This window comes from Rhinatrema bivittatum, chromosome 7 (assembly GCF_901001135.1).
Source record: "Rhinatrema bivittatum chromosome 7, aRhiBiv1.1, whole genome shotgun sequence".
In the NCBI taxonomy this organism is placed as follows: Eukaryota; Metazoa; Chordata; class Amphibia; order Gymnophiona; family Rhinatrematidae; genus Rhinatrema; species Rhinatrema bivittatum.
This window is the reverse complement of record NC_042621.1, coordinates 53,202,417-53,222,465: the sequence shown is the minus strand read 5'-3', so window position 1 is coordinate 53,222,465 and position 20,049 is coordinate 53,202,417. Positions and strand designations below refer to the sequence as shown.

Genomic DNA, 20,049 nt, shown 5'->3' with positions numbered 1-20,049 from the left:
AAGGTCTGAGCCTCCCCGAGGGTCGAGGTGAATGGAATGACAGGTTTCTGTAGGGCTGGAAGTATTGGGAGCCTCTGCTCTGACCCCTCATAGGAGAGGGGCATTGAGACGTCTTTTTTCTGTCTTCCAGTAGGTGAGACACTGGAGATTCACCCTACTTACTGGCTAGCTTCTTCAACTCGCTTCCGATTAGGAGAGATCCCTTAAAGGTCATCTTTGAGAGTTTTGCCTTAGAGGTTGCATCCACTCACCAGTTCCGCAACCATAGCTGTCTTCTGGCCGCCACCACCGAGGCTACTCCTCTGGCTGAGGTATGTACTAGGTCCGAGCTTGCATCTGCCAGGAAGGCTGTGGTGGGTTCAATCGCCTCTCTGGCATACACCCCAGAGCTATCTGCCTCTCTCAAGAGGAGCAAGCAGGAGCTAGCCACCAGGGCACAGCAGGAAGCGATCTGCAATGTCATTGCTGTCGCATCGAAGGCTTGCTTAAGGATGGATTCTAGCCACCTGTCGTGAGCATACTTCAAGGCTGCCCCTCCCTCAACAGGGATGGTTGTTCGCTTCAAGACGGTGCAGACCATGGCATCCACTTTCGGGAAATGCAGGCGTTTTTTGACCGCTGGGTCCAGAGGATACAAGGCTTCCAAGGCCCGACCTTGTTTAAAGCTCGCCTCTGAGGTGTCCCATTCCAGGTCAATCAGCTCCTGGATGGCTTCTAGCATTGGGAAATACCAAGAGGCCTTACAAAGGGACACCAGGATGGGGTTCTTCTTTGGTACCGCCATAGGGTCTGTGCGTGGAACTCCCAGAATCTTCAAGGTCAGGGAGACTAGGACCAGCAATTCATCTCTGTGGAAGAAACAAAGCATGGTTCTGTATGGTTCTGTATGGTTCCAGGCCTGGAGGGATTTCACCATCTTCCAGTGAGTCCTCGTCATCATCTGTGGTGTCTGGTCCCTGTCAGGGATACTGTTGGCCTCCCCCCCAGCTGGAGTTCAACCCGGGCCAAGACAGGGGCTGACTGCGCTTGAACAAAAGTTTGGAGGCCCTGAAAAAATTCCAACTAAGAGAAGGTCCCCGGGTCCATATTTGTCCCAGGGGGAACCGTGGTAGGGGCTACTGAAATGCCCTCTCCAGGGGAGGACACCATCCCAGAATTGCTCAGTTCCAGGGAGCTGCCGGATAATGTCGCGGCCAACCCGTCCTCTGACTGGGATGGGCCCGGCTTGGAAAAGTTTTGAGAATCTAGCCCTCCCTGGGCCTCCTCACAGTGCTGACACAGGCAGGATTCCAGGTAAACCTGTGCGGCTCTAATATGGCAGGCCGCGCAAAGGGAGTGTTGCCTGATCTTCTTTGCTGCTGGGGCCATGGCCTCTTTGGTTTGCCCGTTTAGCAGTTAGGTCTATCGGGCGCGCACAGATTTGTCTCGGTGCATGTATGTCTGACTGCGGTTGTATGCTCAGTTATGTGCTCAGTTATGTGCGCAGCTATGCACGTATATACGTCAGCTATGCGTGTATATACGCGCACGTTAGGCGCTCAAGAGGCTGGCCTGCCCCGCGTGTACCAACGGCCAAGGGAGGAAGATGGCGCCCCAGCCAACCGTGCGCAATCACCACTTCTCCCTTCTTTCCCATCTATTGGATGTCTTCAACCAGATCTCTGTCAAGCTCTTCCATATGATTTGGAGGCCTGTAAACTACTCCAATAAAAATGGATGCCCCATCATCTTTTTTTAGGTCAGCCCATAGTGCTTCTTTGCCCCATCTTCCTTCCAGTTCAGATGCTTGGATATTGTTTCTGACATAAAGAGCCACTCCTCCCCCTTTCCTGTCCTCTCTGTCCTGTCCTCTCTGTCTTTCATTAACAAGTTATAATCGGAGAAAGTTCTTTTTCACAACGCACAATTAAACTCTGGACTTGTTTGCCAGGGGATGTGGTTAGTGCAGTTAGTGTTTGCCAAGGGATGTGGTTAGTGCAGTTAGTGTAGCTGGGTTTAAAAAAGGATTGGATAAGTTCTTGGAGGAGAAGTCCATTACCTGCTATTAATTAAGTTGACTTAGAGAATAGACACTGCTATTACTAGCAACAGTAACATGGGATAGACTTAGTTTTTGAGAACTTGCCAGGTTCTTATGGCTTGGATTGGCCACTGTTGGAGACAGGATGCTGGGCTTGATGGACCCCTTGGTCTGACCTAGTATGGCATGTTCGTATGTTCTTATCCCCCATGTATCACCCCATGAGCCGAGGACACCACCCTGAGTGGCAGCCAGCTTTGCCAAAACCTTATTCAACGTTACTTTGCATGTTAGGCTTTACCTACAACATCCCCTTCCAGGCCAGTAGAGTGTTAGCTGCTGCTCGCTATCATCTTTCTTTCTCTCACTGCTTCTCTGTCTGGGTCAGTGTGTAACAGAACACACGTATGCCTACTCTGGATTTGTTTTGACAATGGAGCCGAACAGTGTACTGGAAAAACAGTTGTGAAAGTAAAGATGACATAAAATACATGTGGCTGCCATAATGTGTTTTGCCTCATAGTGACACCAAAAGAGGCATGTGTGGCATGTGAGTTGGTGAACACCTGCCAACCCTGTTATGGCTGCCGGCCGCGGCGGGCCGCAACCAGGGCCAGGTGTCATGGCCACCGGCTGCGGCGTTACGCGACTGGGGCCGAAGACTTACCCGAGGTGTCGGGTCGCCTCTGTGGGTCCCGCTGAAGCAGGCAGGTCCCTTTAGGGTGGTTTTCACGGCCTCTGCTGAGCCCGGCCGCATGGCTTCCTGCTCGGCTGGGCTGACTCCTTCCTCTCTGGCCTTCCTAGAGTCGCGCACGTGGCAGAGACTGTACATTTAAAGGGGCCATGACAGGAAATTGTCATTGCTCCTCCCTGTGGACTCTATCTTTCGGTTTGCTATTTTAGGCAAGGTCTGCTCCTCAGACCTTGCCTTGACTTCTTGGCTCCTAGTTTGGTGTATCCCTGTGCTTCGAGTTCCTGGCTTCTCCATTCCTGGTTCCGCTTCTCTCCCTGTTGGTTGGATTTCATCTGGCTTTGACCCTTGGACCGGCTGCCGACCATTCTTCAGGCTTTGACCCTTGGACTGGCTTTCGACCATTCTTCTGGCTTTGACCTTTTGACCGGCTGCTGACCATTCTTCAGGCGTTGACCCTTGGACCGGCTGCCGACCATTCTTCAGGCTTTGTCCCTTGGACCGGAGTCCAACCATCCTTCGAGCTTCAGTTCCTGGACTGATGTTCGACCTGCTGGAGGCGCCAGCTATCTGGACTACACGACCTGCAGGAGGTGCCTGCATCCAGATCTCTTCTCTGTCTTCAAGGGTCCACCAGTGTCCAGCCTTGCCTTCCGACGGTAGGGACCCAAGAGGGGTTACCCTCTTAGGTAGTGTCAACTCTACCTCGGACCAAGGGTCCACCTTCAGAAGCATAACAGTAAGCCAAGGCCATGGATCCGGTAGAGGCTTCAGTCCTGCAAGCCATTCCCGATTTGGCCCAGAAGATAATAGAACAACAGAGGATGTTGGAATCCATGGCAGCATCTATGGACCGACTCAACGCCCGTCTGGATGCAGTAGTTGCAACACACGCAAGTCCTCCACCAGCACAAGCACTGCCGGCAATACATGGCTACCCTCGGCCGGTAATTCCACTGCCAGCTCCCCCACGTTATGCCGGGGAACCACGTCTATGCCGGGGATTTCTCGACTAATGCAGCATGCATTTCCGGCTTTAAGCTACCCTTTTTCCATATGACGTAACTAAGACTATGTACATATTGTCCTTACTGGAGGGCAAGGCTCTGGCTTGTGCTTCCCCGCTGTGGCAGCGGTCGGATCCGGTATTGCAAGATTTCCCACGATTCCTGGAACTATTTCGGACAGTGTTTGAGGACCCCGGAAAACAAGCAGCCGCTGGCTCCGACCTTCTTCATCTCCGTCAAGGAGGACGTTCACTCTCGGACTACACGATCGAATTTAGAACCCTAGCAACTGAATTCCATTGGGAGGAAAGTGTTCTCCAGACTATATACCTCGAAGGACTGTCAGCCAGGATTAAGGATGAGCTGGCCGCTCGGAAACTTCCGTCCTCCTTAAATTCTCTCATTGAATTAGCCACCAGAATCGACCACCGTCTACAGGAAAGGGCTCGTGAAGGCCTGAGTTCGAGAAGACGCATGGCAATTCCTGTTGCTTCACACTCATCCTCTTTGGCCTCTCGAGATTCCTTAACCACTGAGGGGATCGCCAAAGAACCCATGCAGTTGGGTAGAGGCCCTCTCTCACCGGAAGAACGTCAAAAACGACGTAAGACTGGCCTTTGTCCTTATTGTGGAGGGTCGGGTCATCACATTGCGGGCTTTCCTACAAGTCTGGGAAATTACAAAGCCTAGGATCCACGGGGGAAGTAACTCTAGGCATCACTTAACCAGTTCCCCCACTCACCTTGCCTGTTACTCTTATCATCGGAGGACATAAATTTACCACACTGGCTTTAGTAGATTCTGGGGCCATTGGAGACTTTATCTTGCAAGAAGTGGTGGAATAACTTCATATTCTCACTCGTCCTTGTCTAAGGCCGTTGATTATCGCCTTTATCCAGGGAGAACCCTTGCCTGGAAGAATAACACACCATACGGTACCTCTGCATTGTCACATTGCACCCAACCATACAGAACAGATCACTTTTTATGTCCTCCAGAAAGCTATTCATCCAGTTGTTCTTGGTATTCCTTGGCTGCAACGCCACAATCCGCAGTTTGATTGGACATCCTTAAAACTCGCTCATTGGAGCCCAGCATGCCACAAAACTTGCCTAAAAGGAATTACTCTTTCTAGTAGTTTTATCTGTATTTCTCTTTTGTAGAATTTGCCTTTTCAATACAGACAATTTGCGGATGTTTTTTCCAAAAAGGCCGCAGATACCCTGCCTCCCATCGAGATTTTGACTGTGCGATTAATTTGCTTCCGGGATCACACCACCTCGGGGTAGAGTCTATCCCTTGTCCACTTCTGAGATCCGTGCCATGACCAAATATATCCAGGTCAATCTTCAGAAGGGGTTTATCCGAAGATCCACATACCCTGCTGGGGCCGTTTGTTTTTTTTGTCGGGAAAGGAGATGGAACTTTACGTCCTTGTATGAACTACTGAGGACTGAATGCTATTACTGTCAAAGATCGCTATCCATTGCCCCTTATTGCTGAACTATTTGATCTCCTACAGGGAGCCCGGATATTCTCCAAATTGGATTTTCGAGGAACAGATAACCTAGTCAAGATTCGTGAGGGTGATGCGTGGAAAACGGCTTTTAACACCAGAGACGGCCATTACGAATATCTTGTCATGCCGTTTGGACTAACCAATGCTCCTGCCGTCTTTCAGCACTTTGTTAATGAAATATTTAGAGACTTGCTCTACGTCTGTGTGGTAGTCTACCTAGATGACATTTTGATTTTTTTCCTGCGATTTACAGATGCATCGTCAACATGTTATTCAAGTATTGCAACGTCTGAGAGAGCATCGACTCTATGCCAAATTAGAGAAATGTATTTTTGAAAAAGAATCATTACCTTTTTTGGGATATATCATCTCTAGGCAAGGTTTTCAAATGGATCCCACTAAATTGAAATGCATCCAAGAATGGCCTAAGCCTAGTGGTCTACGCGCACTCCAGCAATTCCTTGGATTCGCAAACTACTATCGTAGTTTTATCCAGAACTTTTCCAAGCTGGCTGTGCCTCTTACTGCACTCACCCGTAAGGGGGCAAACATTAAGGCCTGGCCTTTAGAGAATTTATTTATTTATTTATTTATTTATTTAGAGTTTTTCTATACCGGCATTTGCGATGGGAATCGCATCATGCCGGTTTACAATTAACAAGGGGTGAAAGAAGATAACACATAATAAGAAACTTTAACAGGTGCTCAAAACAAAAGATTGCAGTTACAATAAAACAAGAATGAAGAAGTCTTTCAGGCTCTCAAAGAATCCTTTCTACTACAACCTTGCCTCCGACACCCTGATCCCAGAAGTCCGTTTTCAGTAGAGATTGATGCCTCCGCTGAAGGGGCAGGAGCTGTCCTGAGCCAGATTGATGCATCAGGGACATCTCATCCGTGCTCCTACTTCTCTAGAAAATTTTCTTCAGCTGAACACAACTATTCATTGGCAACAAGGAACTTCCAGCTATCAAGCTCGCATTCGAGGAGTGGTTACAGTGGTTAGAAGGAGCACAACACTGTATCACTGTTTTCACGGACCATAAGAACTTGGTATACCTCCAACAAGCTCAACACTTGAATCCACGTCAGGCTCACTGGGCACTTTTTTTCACACGTTTCGATTTCGAACTGCAATATCGACCACTAACAAGAACATCAAGGCTGATGCATTGTCTTGATCTTTCTCCAATCAGGACATTGAGGAGCCAATTCAAAACATTATTGACCCAGCTCGCATCATCATCTCTGCAACTTTCACGGTCCCACCTAGCAAGACTGTGGTGCCCAAGAGGCTTCGTAATAAAGTATTAAAATGGGGACACGATTCCCAGTTGGCCGGACATCCGGGATGTATACGGACGCAGGCCCTTCTCCAACAACATTATCGGTGGCCTGAGATGTGCAAAGATATTCGTGCTTATATAGATTCATGTCCTATCTGTGCTCAGCACAAGAGTCCTACAGGGAAGGCTTGGGGGCAATTATAACCACTTCCAACTCCTACGAGACCATGGACTCACATCTCCACGGATTTTATTGTGGATCTTCCATCTTCTGAAGGACATACTGTGATATGGGTAGTAGTGGACCAATTTTCGAAAATGGCCCACTTCATTCTGCTCCCCTCCCTCCCGTCTGCTCCCCGTCTGGCTCATCTATTCATGTTACATATCTTCCGTCTTCACGGAATACCTCAGCACATCACATCTGATCGTGGTTCACAATTCACGGCCCGATATTGGTGGAGCCTCTGTACCAAGTTTTGCATTACTCTGGACTTCACCACAGCATTCCATCCTCAAGCTAACGGTCAGGTGGAACATACTAATCGAACTTTAAAACAATTTTTACGCATGTATGTTAATACTCGTCAGGACGATTGGGCAGCATTGCTTCCCTGGGCAGAGTTTTCCCATAATTCTCATGTGTGTACCTTGACCGGGGCGTCACCGTTTCAAATTGTTTTCGGGCGACAACCCAGGCCGCCTTTGCCTTTATCTCTGCCTGTTTCATCCCCGGCTGCCCAGCTTACAGCCCTGCAACTGAAGAAACTTTGGGTTCACACCCAGCAGATGCTGCACAAAGCAGCTAATACCGCAAAAAAATTTGCAGACAGACATCGACAACCGGCTTCACTGTTTCGTCTAGGGGAGAAGGCTCAGCACCAGACATATCCGCTTAAGAGTTCCCTCGATGAGATTGGCCCCCCGCTATATTGGCCCTTTTCCAGTGATACGACAATTAGGTCCCGTGACCTATCAACTACGTTTGCCTGTCACACTGCGAATCCACAATTCCTTTCATGTGTTGCTGTTGAAGCCATTGGTCCTGACTTGGCCTTCTCGGAAGGCTCCAGAAGCTCTACAACTGAGGGCTGAGGAGGAGACTATATACCAGGTTCGTGAGGTTCTTGATGTCCGGAGACGAGATCGCAAGTGGGAGTACCTCCTAGCCTGGGAAGGATTTGGGCCAGAAGAGAATTCCTGGGAACCTGCTACTAACATCCTGGATAAGAATCTTCTCCGTAACTTTCACTCTGAACACCCGGAAAAACCCAGACCTTCTAGGGGGAGGCCTAAAGGAGGGGGTACTGTTATGGACGCCGGCCACGGTAGGCCGCAACCGGAGCCAGGTGTCATGGCCGCTGGTCGCGGCGGTCCGCAACCGGGGCCAAAGACTTACCCGAGGCATCGGGTCGCCTCTGGGGATCCCGCTGAAGCAGGCAGGTCCCTTTAGGGTAGTTTTCAAGGCCGCTGCTGCTGCTGGGCCCGGCCGCATGGCTACCTGCTCGGCCTGGCTGACTCCTCCCCCTCTGGCCTTCCTAGAGCCGCACGCGCGGTAGAGACTGTACACTTAAAGGGGGCCATGACAGGAAATTGTCATGACTCCTCCCTGTGGTCTCCACCTTCCGGTTTGCTATTTTAGGCAAGGTATGCTCCTCAGACCTTGCCTTGGCTTCTTGGCTCCTAGTTTGGTGTATCACTGTGCTTCGAGTTCCTGGCTTCTCCGTTCCTGGTTCCGCTTCTCTCCCTGTTGGTTGGATTTCATCTGGCTTTGACCCTTGGACCGGCTGCCGACCATTCTTCAGGGCTTGACCGTTGGACTGGCTTTCGACCATTCTTCTGGCTTTGACCCTTGGACCGGCTGCCAACCATTCTTCAGGTATTGACCCTTGGACCGGCTGCCAACCATTCTTCAGGCTTTGACCCTTGGACCAGCGTCTGACCATCCTTCGAGCTTCGGCTCTTGGACTGATGTTCGACCTGCTGGAGGCGCCAGCTATCTGGACTACACGACCTACAGGCGCCTGCATCCAGATCTCTTCTCTGTCTTCAAGGGTCCACCAGTGTCCAGCCTTGCCTTCTGACGGTAGGGACCTAACTCTACCTCGGACCAAGGGTCCATCTTCAGAAGCATAACAAACCCAGAGTTCATAGTTTGGTCTAGCTAATTCTGTCTGGCTTGCTGGCCATCCCCTGCGGACCCCATCCTAGCACTCATAAGAAAGAAATAAGAACATGCCATACTGGGTCAGACCAAGGGTCCATCAAGCCCAGCATCCTGTTTCCAACAGTGGCCAATCCAGGCTACAAGTACCTGGCAAGTACCCAAAAACCAAGTATATCCCACACTACTGATGCCATGTGGATGAGATAGTAGATGAAATAGTGCCACAAGTGTGATGCCACCCCGAGCATGGATAGCTACAGCTCTAGAAATGCTGTAAATATCAAATAGCTCTAAAGCTTAAAGGCACAGCCTAAAGGTGCAGGTAGACAGTTAAAGGTTTCAGTGACAGAGTTCCCATTTTACTGCTTCATTTGGTAGCTGACGAACGTGTGCATGTGAGCTTGTATACCTGTACTGGGTCTGCTTATTGTCACATGGGCTTGCCAAGACACAGCTGACACCACTGCATCACTAGTTTTAGAGCCACTGCTGACTCAGTTTTTCAACTGGATCCAGATTTCCTGGATATGTTGATCCAGTCCTGGTCTTACTCCCAAGCATGAATGCAGGTATTGATAGTCTTAGTTTTGCTTGGAAAAGCTATAGAGAAATCGGATAAAATCCCTCCATGTAATGTGTTCCAAATTAAAACAGGATTTACCTGTCCTGAAAATTGGAGCCAGTTGTCAACCCTTTTGCTGACATCAGAGTGCTCTAGTACCACACCTTCCCTTATAGCCTTGGGTAAAGGACCTGTGCTACCTGGTGCCATTCCCACAAGGCGCACAGGTCCTTCCAAGCTAGCATTCCTCTTGGTGGTTGCATGCACCCCAATACACATTCACCGTACTACTCCTTCCTATGCAATTTGTAGGTGAGGGCCTTTATCAAATGATGTCATGTAGGTTTGGTTAGCTTCTCGGTGAGCCCACACCAGGATGCACGTCTGGCTCTTGAAGGCAGGATTGGGAATCAGATGGTGTCCTGCCTTCACTTGTATTTTCCTATGAGCTCAGAGATGTCACCATCGCCATATAGTTTCTAATGACTCTAAGAGTACACCTATCTATCCTGAGCAAAGGTTGATGTTATAGAAGCCACCGGTTAGGAGTGTTTGAACAGACAGCCTTACAGAGATATTGAGATGTCTGGGTGCTATAAGTTATGGCTCACTGATAGTCATGTGGTGCAGCTGTATGCACGTATGTACCTACCCAGAAAATATGCAGAGAATTTTGCTTTGAGCAATAGCTAGTATCTCTTACAGTCCTGGTGCGATCTGTTACCACCCTTAAAGCACATAGGCTGAGCATTCCTGTGCCAAACAGCTTGCAGATAGTTCCATTTGCAATGTCATCCACTCGATTCTGTGGTTTAATGGTTGCAGGTCCTTCACATGCCTGTCTCGCTGGTGGGGAATCAGGAAGAGCTAATGTCCTCTATGCTGTGCCTCATGTGGTATAAGTCACTTTTACAGTTAGTGGTGAGCAGGGCAGGTGTGCTCCTACACTCTCAATGATCTGCTCTGTGTAAAGCATTAGTTAGAGAAACTGTTGTCAGTTGATGAGTTCATGAGCCTTCAAGCTGCTTCCATAGTACATGGCACACAGTGCTGAATGTAAGGGCTTACTGCTCCCAGAGGTCTCATGTGGTTGGCATGATGGCTGATGGCCTTTCTGTGTTGTTCTCTTGACAAACAGGCCTTTCTGATGCCTTTCTGATGGCCTTTCTGTGTTGTTCTCTTGACAAACACGCATTTAGTGCCACCTAAGGCCTTGAGAGGCCCTTGTCAGTACCTCCAACAAAGTAGGTATCATATATGGCTCTGACAGATGTGTTTTATGAGGCCAGGTATACATGATCATTGCTAGCAATACCTCAGTAGCAGTTATTGGCAAGCAGTCACATACATCAATGTTGTTTGATGACAAACATTCCAGGAACATATGCATTGCCCATGTGTAGGTGCACAGTGCTGCATGTAGTCCATACTCAAAAGATATGTGGCAGTATGCAACTCGATGAGTGACGTGCTGTGTTACCCTCTGTCAGTCTCTGTCTCTGGGGGTAATATTGCACTAGGAAGTCCCTCCCTTACCACAGCAATCCATACCTCAGAACAGGCAGTGTGTGTGCATTCATTTTGCACACACTGCTTTTGAGCAGCAGGGATCGAGTGCTTCCACTCTTGAGAAGGGGCGCCTCTGAGAGTTGACCATATGGGCTGCAGCATGCATGGCCTCAGGCCTTGTACTCTAAAATTTCCCCTAGTCTGCTCACTGTTTATACCTAGTGTTGAGGTAGGGGTGGAGGTGTGAAACTTGACAGCATAAGACATCATATATGCAGTTTACAAGTGTGTGTATTAGTTGACATTTGCTTGTAATGCACACCATGCAAGCCCCGCCATGGAGGCTTTTCCACCTAGGACTTGGAATGGGCCTAATAGTCCAGTTATTTGGGGGTGTTGCTGCCTGCCCATTTACAGGTGAGGTGAACTTACTGGCTGCGGCTTGCATGGCGTCCAGCCGCTCAGCCATGCCCTCGAAGACATCCAGTCCCAGCCTTTGCTCGAGGTGCTCCTCCTTGGGGGTGAGGATGATGGGACAAGGGGCTCCTCCTTCGGTCCGCCGTATATATTTATTTCTGGCCACCACCTTGGCTTTCAGCTGCGCCTTGATGTCCCAGTACCTGTGGGCCACCTGCTCCCCACTTTGTTGGACTCTGCTGTGCCTGGAGATACCCTGGGCTATGTTGTGCCAGATGTGGCCCTTAGATACCTTTGAGTTCTTAGCCACCCGATTGCTAAACAGCATGGCATAATGCTCCAGGACCCCTGCAATGACCATCTCATTATCCTGGACACTGAATTTCATAGCCCTGGGATGAGGGCGTCCTGCTGCCTGCCTGTCAGAAGGGGGCGTCCTTCTGCTTCCGGAGAGGTGTCCTCCCTTTCCTCACCCTCCCACTCCCCTCTCCTCTCCATTCCCCCCCCCCCCCTCCCCGTCCCTGCCCTGCCCTGCCAACTCCCTTCCCCTCTGCCTTACCTGTCTATCTCTAGCCTGCCATTCTCCTCCCTCCGTCCTCGCCTGCCTATTCCCTTCCCCCTCCCGCCTCCTCCTGTCCCTTCCCTCCTATCTCTACTCCTGGTCCTGTCCCTACTCCTACTCCTCCATCTCCTAGCACTCCTGCCCTCGTCCTCCCACATTGTCTCCTCCCTCCTCCCCCTCCTCTCCTTTCGCCTGTCCTCTCTCCCCACACCTCTCATGCTCCATCCTCCTCACTCCTCCTCACCACAAGCACTACTCATGCACCAACACTCCTCCACTCACTCCTCCATTCCTCCACACTCCTCCACCACACCACCCCTCCTCCTCACTCCTCCACACACACACTCCTCCACACCTCCACAATCCTCCACCACCACTCCTCCACTCCTCCATCACCATTCCTCAACACCTCCACCACCATTCCTCAACACCAAAAAACAGACAGACAGAGAAACTGTACTAGCAAACAAAAACTTTCACTCCATCAAAGAAGACAAAAGACCAAGGCAAAGGGAAACAGATGGCAACAGAAAACAAAACAACTCACTCAGTAATCACTATAAAGAACCTCCAACTTGCCACCAACATCGCCTACCTACCTCCTCTCTCCAAACTCCTGACACACGCTCAAGAGGCAGCTACAAGAAACCTGGATATATAAACTGAAAAAAATAATGCACACACATGCGTAAAATAATGCACACAATGCGTAAAATGACACACCATGTGTGAAGCAACGCGCTGACACAACACCGTGTGCCCTGATGCAACGCCGCATGCGGTATTTACCTATGCGATGTGGCAGGCTGCAAATTAGCATAACCACGCCCTTTCTTTTTATTACGAGCCCTATTTCCGCTATATTTATAGCATTTTCATGAATCCAAGGTATGGTTGTACCTGAGGCAATTTAATATTTTTTAGTATTTAGTGTTTATTAAAATGTATTATCAGTACATATCACGAATAATAGTTCAAGGCAGATTACAAAATACTAAATACAAACAGCATAATAGTAGAGACAAAAAAAGAGGATACATATAAAATAAGTAAAAACTAAACGGGATAGACATTTTGAGAATGCATATCAAGAGAGCCTGAGCATATCAAGACCATAAGCCTGCTCGAATAAAAAAGTTTTCAATGCTTTCTTAAGGAAGCCTGAGAGTCTGCCAGCCTAATTTGGGTAAGCAGGGAGTTCCACAATGCGGGGCCTGCAACAGAAAAAGCCCATTCTCGGGGGCATTCAAGATGTGCTAACTTCCAGCAATGCTTTATTTTCAGACATTAGTGAGCGCACAGGTTTATAAAAGCACAAAATTGTAATGACCTAACAATTTTGGATCACCGTAAATTAAGGAAGCCAGCTTAAATTGGATCCTGTCCTTAATAGGTAACCGATGGACGGATGATAAAACTGGAGAAATGTGTTCGTGGAGAGAAGTACACCAAGCAGCCGCATTCTGGACCAGTTGGAGGGGGTGCAAAATAGAAGTGGGGCAAACCTGTATATTAAGGCATTGAGTAGTTGAGTCCTGACAATAGGAATGAGACTGGTGCACTGTGCAGAAATCAACCAGCTCAAGGAAAGGGCATAATTTCTTTAACGGACGCAATTTGAAAATATAGAGGCTGAAGTGACTTGCCCAAGGTTACAAGGAGCATCAGAAGGATTTGAATCTCTAGTTCTCAACCCTCTATTCTAACCACTAGGCGACTCCTCTACTCCATATGCATGCATTGAATTATGCAACACCATCTCTACATCTCTGTGCTTTCCTACATATAAAATGTACATTTTATATGTAGGAAAGCACAGGAACAACACATACACTAGGGCAATCTATAAATGTATCTAAGCAGGGTTGGTCTTCTCTGTGATCATCTGATGATGACTCTATTGAAGAATGTGTTATGATTGTATAGGTGTGAGGCCTGAGTCTGGCTGATCCTCAGCCAAGAGTTTATTGCACTTTCCAGTCCTTGAGCTCATTGTAACCCACTTTTTTTTCCAGATTCTCTGTCCTTTATCCAAGGGTTTGTTCCAGAAAGCCATCTCTGAGAGTGGAGTTGCAAGCATTCCTAGTGTTCTTCTCTCCGATCCTGAAGCAATAGCTTCCTTGGCAAATGTAAGCTTTTAGAGTTTTCTTGGTGATGCCATTCACATTTTTTCTTTTCTTTTCCTTTAAGAGGGTAATTTTTTTTAACAGACTATAAAATCAAAGTGAAAATGATTTCACCAGCACCACCCATACACAATTACACCTGCTAATATGTAGGGCCGGTGCAAGGGGATTAGGTGCCCTAGGCACCTTCTTGCCATGAGCCCACCCTACCTCATTGTGCCGCCCCCACCTGGTCATGCCCACCCCCAGTCATGCCACCACCCCCATTATGGGGCACCCTAAGCCCAGGCCTAGTTCGCCTAGTACTTCCGCCAGCCCTGCTAATATGTATGCTGAAATTTTTTGTAAACATTTAGATGCATATTTTTGAAAATAAAAATATACATGTATGTGCAAGCCCCTCCCCAACCCGCCTCCTCTCAGTTAAAGCACGCTTCTGTGCATACAGGACATACCGGTGTAAGTTTACCCTCATATCGGGAGGGCAATCTTAGAACAGGCCATGTCTTCGGGCAAAGCCCTGTTTTACCAAGGGAACTACCTTTGAAAATTACCTTCTACATGGTTTTCTCCTCTCCAGCCCCACCACCAGTCATTAGATTTTGATTTCTCACCTCCCCAGCACAATTACCTAGACAATTTTGAGTCCCTAAACTGGCCAGTGGCTGAAGAGAAGAAGCCTTTCCTGAGATTGCACCCTTCAGTAGTGCTTGGTACCAGTAGAGGATCTCTCTCTTCCAAGCCCCTCCCCTGAGAGCATGACCTCCACTTGCTCCTCGGCAGCTCTGATGGTAAACTAAGCTCAAATTCTTGCACATATCTTCGGTCAAGTCATTTAGCAGGACTCTCGCAAGATCTTAATGATCCAATTTCTTTTCATGAAGCCTGGGATTTTGCCAATCTTTGTTGAACCAAAACGCAATCAGTCAATAGTAACTCTCACCCAAAGTGATTGTAAATATGTAATAGTGGAAAATTATGATTTTTTTTTAGCCTGTAGGGAAACTAGCCTTACAAAATCATTGTGTTTGTATTCCCCCTCTCCAGTCTCCCTATAATTTTTTAACCTTTTCCAATTTCATTCAGATTTGTGCCACAGTTATTGCTGAGCAATCCATGACCCCCTGATAACAACTTTTATGTGCTTTTGATGCCTCCCACCATACAACCCCTTCTTCCCCATGTTTCCTGTAGGAGAATGACAGCTCTGTTCTGTTGACATCTCAGCGAAGTCACAGCTTATTGTGATGTCATCAAGCATTTTTAAAGCTGCTCAGAAATTGGTTGACATTGTATATTTTAAAGCTGCCCTGCCATTGGTTAATGCCTGTGGACACCAATTGACTTCATTTCTTGCCTGGCATCCTGTCTCTAATGTTTAAGGATGTACTTAGACATAAATGTCATCATAACCAAGTGCAAATTTTCTGTACCACAGAAGGAAACCGAGTAGCAGGAAATGTTCCCGCACCTCTTTGTTCCTAAATATATTTCTATTTATCCCTTGTACGATCGTGAAATGCTATTTGGTACTGAAAATAACAAAACTTCACCATCAAATCCCCGACTCCCATAAAAAGATCAATAGGCATGTCTTATTGTCATCACGGTATGTTTGATTGCATAAAAACAAATCATAATGTTCTCAGAAATATGATTGGCCCATTACTAGAACACAATAGGTCAATGTAAATTGACATTTCTAGCTATGCTTTTACGATCATAATTCAGCTTTAAATTTGAAATCAGCATTGTTCTCATGGTTTTTATTTTGTTTATAAATTCCCCGAGGGCAGCTGAGGAACGAATGAAAACTGTTCTCATGTACTTTCTTTCCCTGTATTTGCTCTGCAGACAATTGCAAACATTTCTGGCTGCAAAGAAGCCGATTCTGCTGCCATGGTGAGCTGCTTGAGGAAAAAAACACAGGAGGAGATTCTGGATCCCGCCCTCCCCAAAGTAGGTGAAGCTATTGATAACATCAGTTGAATTTGACAGTAACACATGTGAAAGGGGTGGCCCAAGAGGCCTCTCTTCCGCCTCTAATTAAAATTGCATCCCCTCTGGGCAGTTGCACACTTACGGGGGTCAATTTAGGAACATTGTGCATGAGTTAGCCAGCAAGTATGTGCCTTCGTTTCCCCAGTTTTCAAAGCAGACTCGCATGGATATGTCCGCTTTCAAAATCCCTCCCTCTCCCCCCGACAAAACGGCACGCACACAATTACACCCGCTGTTTGGTGCGCAAACTTTTCCTGAGATAAGTTACCAGCATGCTTTTTAAAATCAAAAGGTATGCGCGGAGGTCCCCACCTGCCTGGTCTCCACCCCCGAGGACGCTTCTCCTCTATGTGCTTAAAAACACACGCATGTAATGCATGCGTGCATAATCTTAAGTGCATATCAGCACTACGTTACCCACAGAGGTCCCTTGCAAAATGACCCTCTTTGTGCCAAACAGTTTTCTTACATTGTAGCACAAGGTTTAGGATAACAAGCCCAATTATAAAAATCTGTGCATCTCAGGAAATCAGTGATCAGCCGGTCGACATTTTTCCTTCGCTGTGTAAACAGTCTATAGAACTGAAAGACATTCTCTAGATTTGGTTTGCTTTTCAGGAGGCCATCTTGGCCAGGATTTCAAAAAAAAGAATTTTAAAATTAGCAAGCTTTTATTTCCCCCTAGAAAGTCCCATTGGTACCAATAGTTGTGGATGGCATCTTTCTTCAAAAGAGTCCTGAACAGTTTCTACCAGGGGAAGAAGGCAATCCTGTTCCTTACCTGCTAGGAGTTAATAATCATGAATTTGGCTGGATCCTTCCAATGGTAAGTTATTTCGCAATTACTTTTCACACCATCCTTTAAACTGTTTACCAGAGAGATCTGTGTTAAGAAATGTTTTCAACTTTTGTTGGGTCTAAATTTATGGAGCTTTTATTTTAAATCATATGCCCGATTTTATAACATGTGCGCAGCCGCACGCATTTTATAAAATCAGGGGTCGGCGCGCGCATGGGGGTGCACATTAATGCACCTTGCGCATGCCGAGCCCTCGGGGAGACCAGCTGGCTTTCCCCGTTCCCTCGGAGGGAACTTTCCTTTCTCTCCCCCCCCCCCCCACCTTCCCCTACCTGTCCTGCCTCCCAGCCTGAACAAAAAAACCCCGGGTACCTTTATTTCCAAAGTTACGCCTGCCTCTGGCAGGCGTAACTTGCGCACAACAGACCTTGGCCGGCGCACGATCCTCGGGCCCAGCAGCAGTGGAGAGGCCTCTAGCCACACCCACGCCCTGCCCACAACCCTGCCCATTTTTTCAAGCCCTGGGACTTATTCGCAAGCCCAGGGCTTTACGCGCACCGCTGGGCCTTTTGAAAATAGGCCCAGCACGCTTAACCCCCCCACGCGTGTAAATCCACCTGGATTTCGGGCGTAGGCTTTTAAAATCTGCCCCTAAGTAGATCCCATGCTTAATGCCAGTAATAGCATAATATCGGTTTATGGACTTCTCCTCCAGAAACTTATCCAAACCTTTTGTTAAACCCAGCTACACTAACTGCTTTGACCACATCCTCTGGCAATGAATTCTAGATCTTAAATGTGCATTGAGTGAAAAATAATGTTCTCTTATTTGTTTTAAATATGTTACTTGCTAACTTCATGGAGTGTCCCCTAGTCCTTCTATTACATGAAAGAATAACTAACCAATTCACAGTTACTTGTTCTAGTACTCTCATGATTTTATAGACCTCCATCAAAACCCCTCTCAGCCATCTCTTCTCCAAGCTGAACAGCCCTAACCTCTTTAGCCTTTCCTCATGGGAAACCATTCCATCCCCTTTATCATTTTGGTCACTCTTCTTTATACCTTCTCCAGTGCAATTATATTTTTTTTGAAATGTGGAGATCAGAATTGCACAATACTCTAGGTGCAATCTCACCATGGAGTGATACAGAGGCATTTTTCTCTACATGCATCACCTTGCACTTGTCCACATTAAGGGGGTCATTTTCAAAGGAGTTACGCATGTAAATGTGACATACTATCGTAGCAATTTTCAAAAGCTATTTACTCGAGTAAAGTGCACTTACTTGAGTAAATCCTATGGACAATTCAATGGCATATATTGTAGCAATTTTGAAAAGCCCACTTACTTGAGTAAAGTGTATTTACTCGAGCAAAAACCAGTTTTGCTCGAGTAAATGCTTTTTAAAATCTACCCCTAAATTTCATCTCCCATTTGGATGTCCAATCTTCCAGTCTCACAAGGTCCTTCTGCAGTTTATCACAATCCACATAAGATTTAACTACTTTGAATAATTTTGTGTCATTTGCAAATTTGATCACCTCACTCGTTATATCCCTTTCCAGATCATTTATAAATATATTAAAAAGCACCAGTCCAAGTACAGATCCCTGAGGCACACCACTGTTTACCCTTTTCCACCGAGAAAATTGACCATTTAATCCTACTCTTTGCTTCCTGTCTTTTAACCAGCTTGTAATCCACAAAAGGACATCGCTACCTATCCCATGACTTTTTTTTTTTTTTTTTTGTAATTTAAATTTTTATTGAATTTCATTTAAAATCCATTTAAACAAAATATACAGATAGCAATTTACAGATCATAACTATCCAAGATACATACACAAATCATTCATAACTGTAATTACTGAACCCATAATAGGGGGAGAGATAACAACAAAATTTTCCCATATTAACAAAGATTCGATGAGAGAGATTCCCTACCTTTATTGGGCCACATTACTTCCTTCAACACTAGTCTTATCCTGCAAAAAGGTCTCCAAATGCATCGGATCGTTAAAACTATACTTATTTCCTTGATATGTTACAAAACATGAAGATGGGTACTTTAAAAAGAAAGTTGCCCCTATAGCTAGTAATCTAGTTTTTAGGGACAGAAAGTGCTTTCTCTTCACTTGGGTAACTCTAGAAACATCGTGGAACATTTGTATGGGTTGACCGCAAAAGTTTAATTCCTTGAATCCACGAAAGGACATCGCCTCCTATCCCATGACTTTTTAGTTTACTTAGAAGCCTCTCATGTGGGACTTTGTCAAATGCCTTCTGAAAATCCAAATACATCACATTTAACGGTTCACCTTTATCCACGTTTCTTAACCCCTTCAAAAAAATGAAGCAGATTTGTGAGGCGAGACTTGCCTTGGGTAAATCCATGCTGACTGTGCTCCATTAAACCATGTCTTTCTATATGTTCTGTGATTTTGATCTTTAGAATAGTTTCCACTATTTTTCCCGGCACTGAAATCAGGCTCACCGGTCTATAGTTTCCCGGCCCACCCCCCATGCCCTTTTTAAATATCAGGGTTACATTGGCCACCCTCAATATAAGTCTGCACTTTTTTGGTATTTATGAGGCACTCTAAACCAGGGGGTGCCATACAACAAACTACACAGGAATTGTGAATCCCCACCCTCAGGAGTTTATAATCTGAGTGAGTAACCAAGGCAATGGAAGGTGAAGATGAAGTGACTTGGCAGAGAGAGGATTTGAACTTGGGTATGCTGGTTTCCTATACCTTATTCTCTTCATTTGATAAAGCCCTGCTTGCCTGGTGAAAACACTGCAATACTGTAACGTGTGTATGGGTGGCAGAACTAGTCTAGATGAAATGCAAGCACCATTAGAGGCTGGATGATCAGAGATGTGTTTACGAACAGAATATTCATGACCAATACAAAGTGTGCAGAGACAGAATTACTTTCCGTTTTAATACTAGACAGTTGTATTGGTGAAGTCAGGAAAGGGGTAATGAGCACTATAAGGAGGCTGCTTAAAGTGTTACTCTCTGTGAAAACCAGCAGAATGAGGTGGTGGGTGGGGGAGTTCCCAACAGGCGCATGGGCCCTCGAACAACTTTTTTTTTTTTTTTTATAGGATTTTTTTTTTCTCTGAAGTTGATAAATACCTTTCTACCAGAAATGTTTGCATGCGCTGAATTTAGGTGCATCATCGCCCCTGCTGCCCCTCTTCACAAACACATGCACACAAATTCATGCCCAGGTTTAAAGTTTTGCGCTACACAACAGCAGAAGCTCTGCTCCAAACCAGGGGAGAGCAATTTAGTGCTGAGGATTGATAATTATTTGGTTTGTAAAATCATTCCTCGTAGTAGTGTTTCCTATTTTATGTTCATGACA

The 20,049-nt window shown here is 46.7% G+C and overlaps 1 protein-coding gene across 1 annotated transcript in view; it reads left to right on the top strand.

Annotated features, from left to right (window-relative positions):
- LOC115095119 (fatty acyl-CoA hydrolase precursor, medium chain-like) overlaps window positions 1-20,049 on the top strand; it is a 102,778-nt gene that overhangs the window by 50,133 nt on the left and 32,596 nt on the right. The window contains exons 7-9 of the mRNA XM_029608386.1: window positions 13,756-13,869; window positions 15,721-15,825; window positions 16,553-16,693. Of these exons, the coding sequence (XP_029464246.1) occupies window positions 13,756-13,869; window positions 15,721-15,825; window positions 16,553-16,693 (360 nt within the window). The remainder of the gene's footprint in view (window positions 1-13,755; window positions 13,870-15,720; window positions 15,826-16,552; window positions 16,694-20,049) is intronic.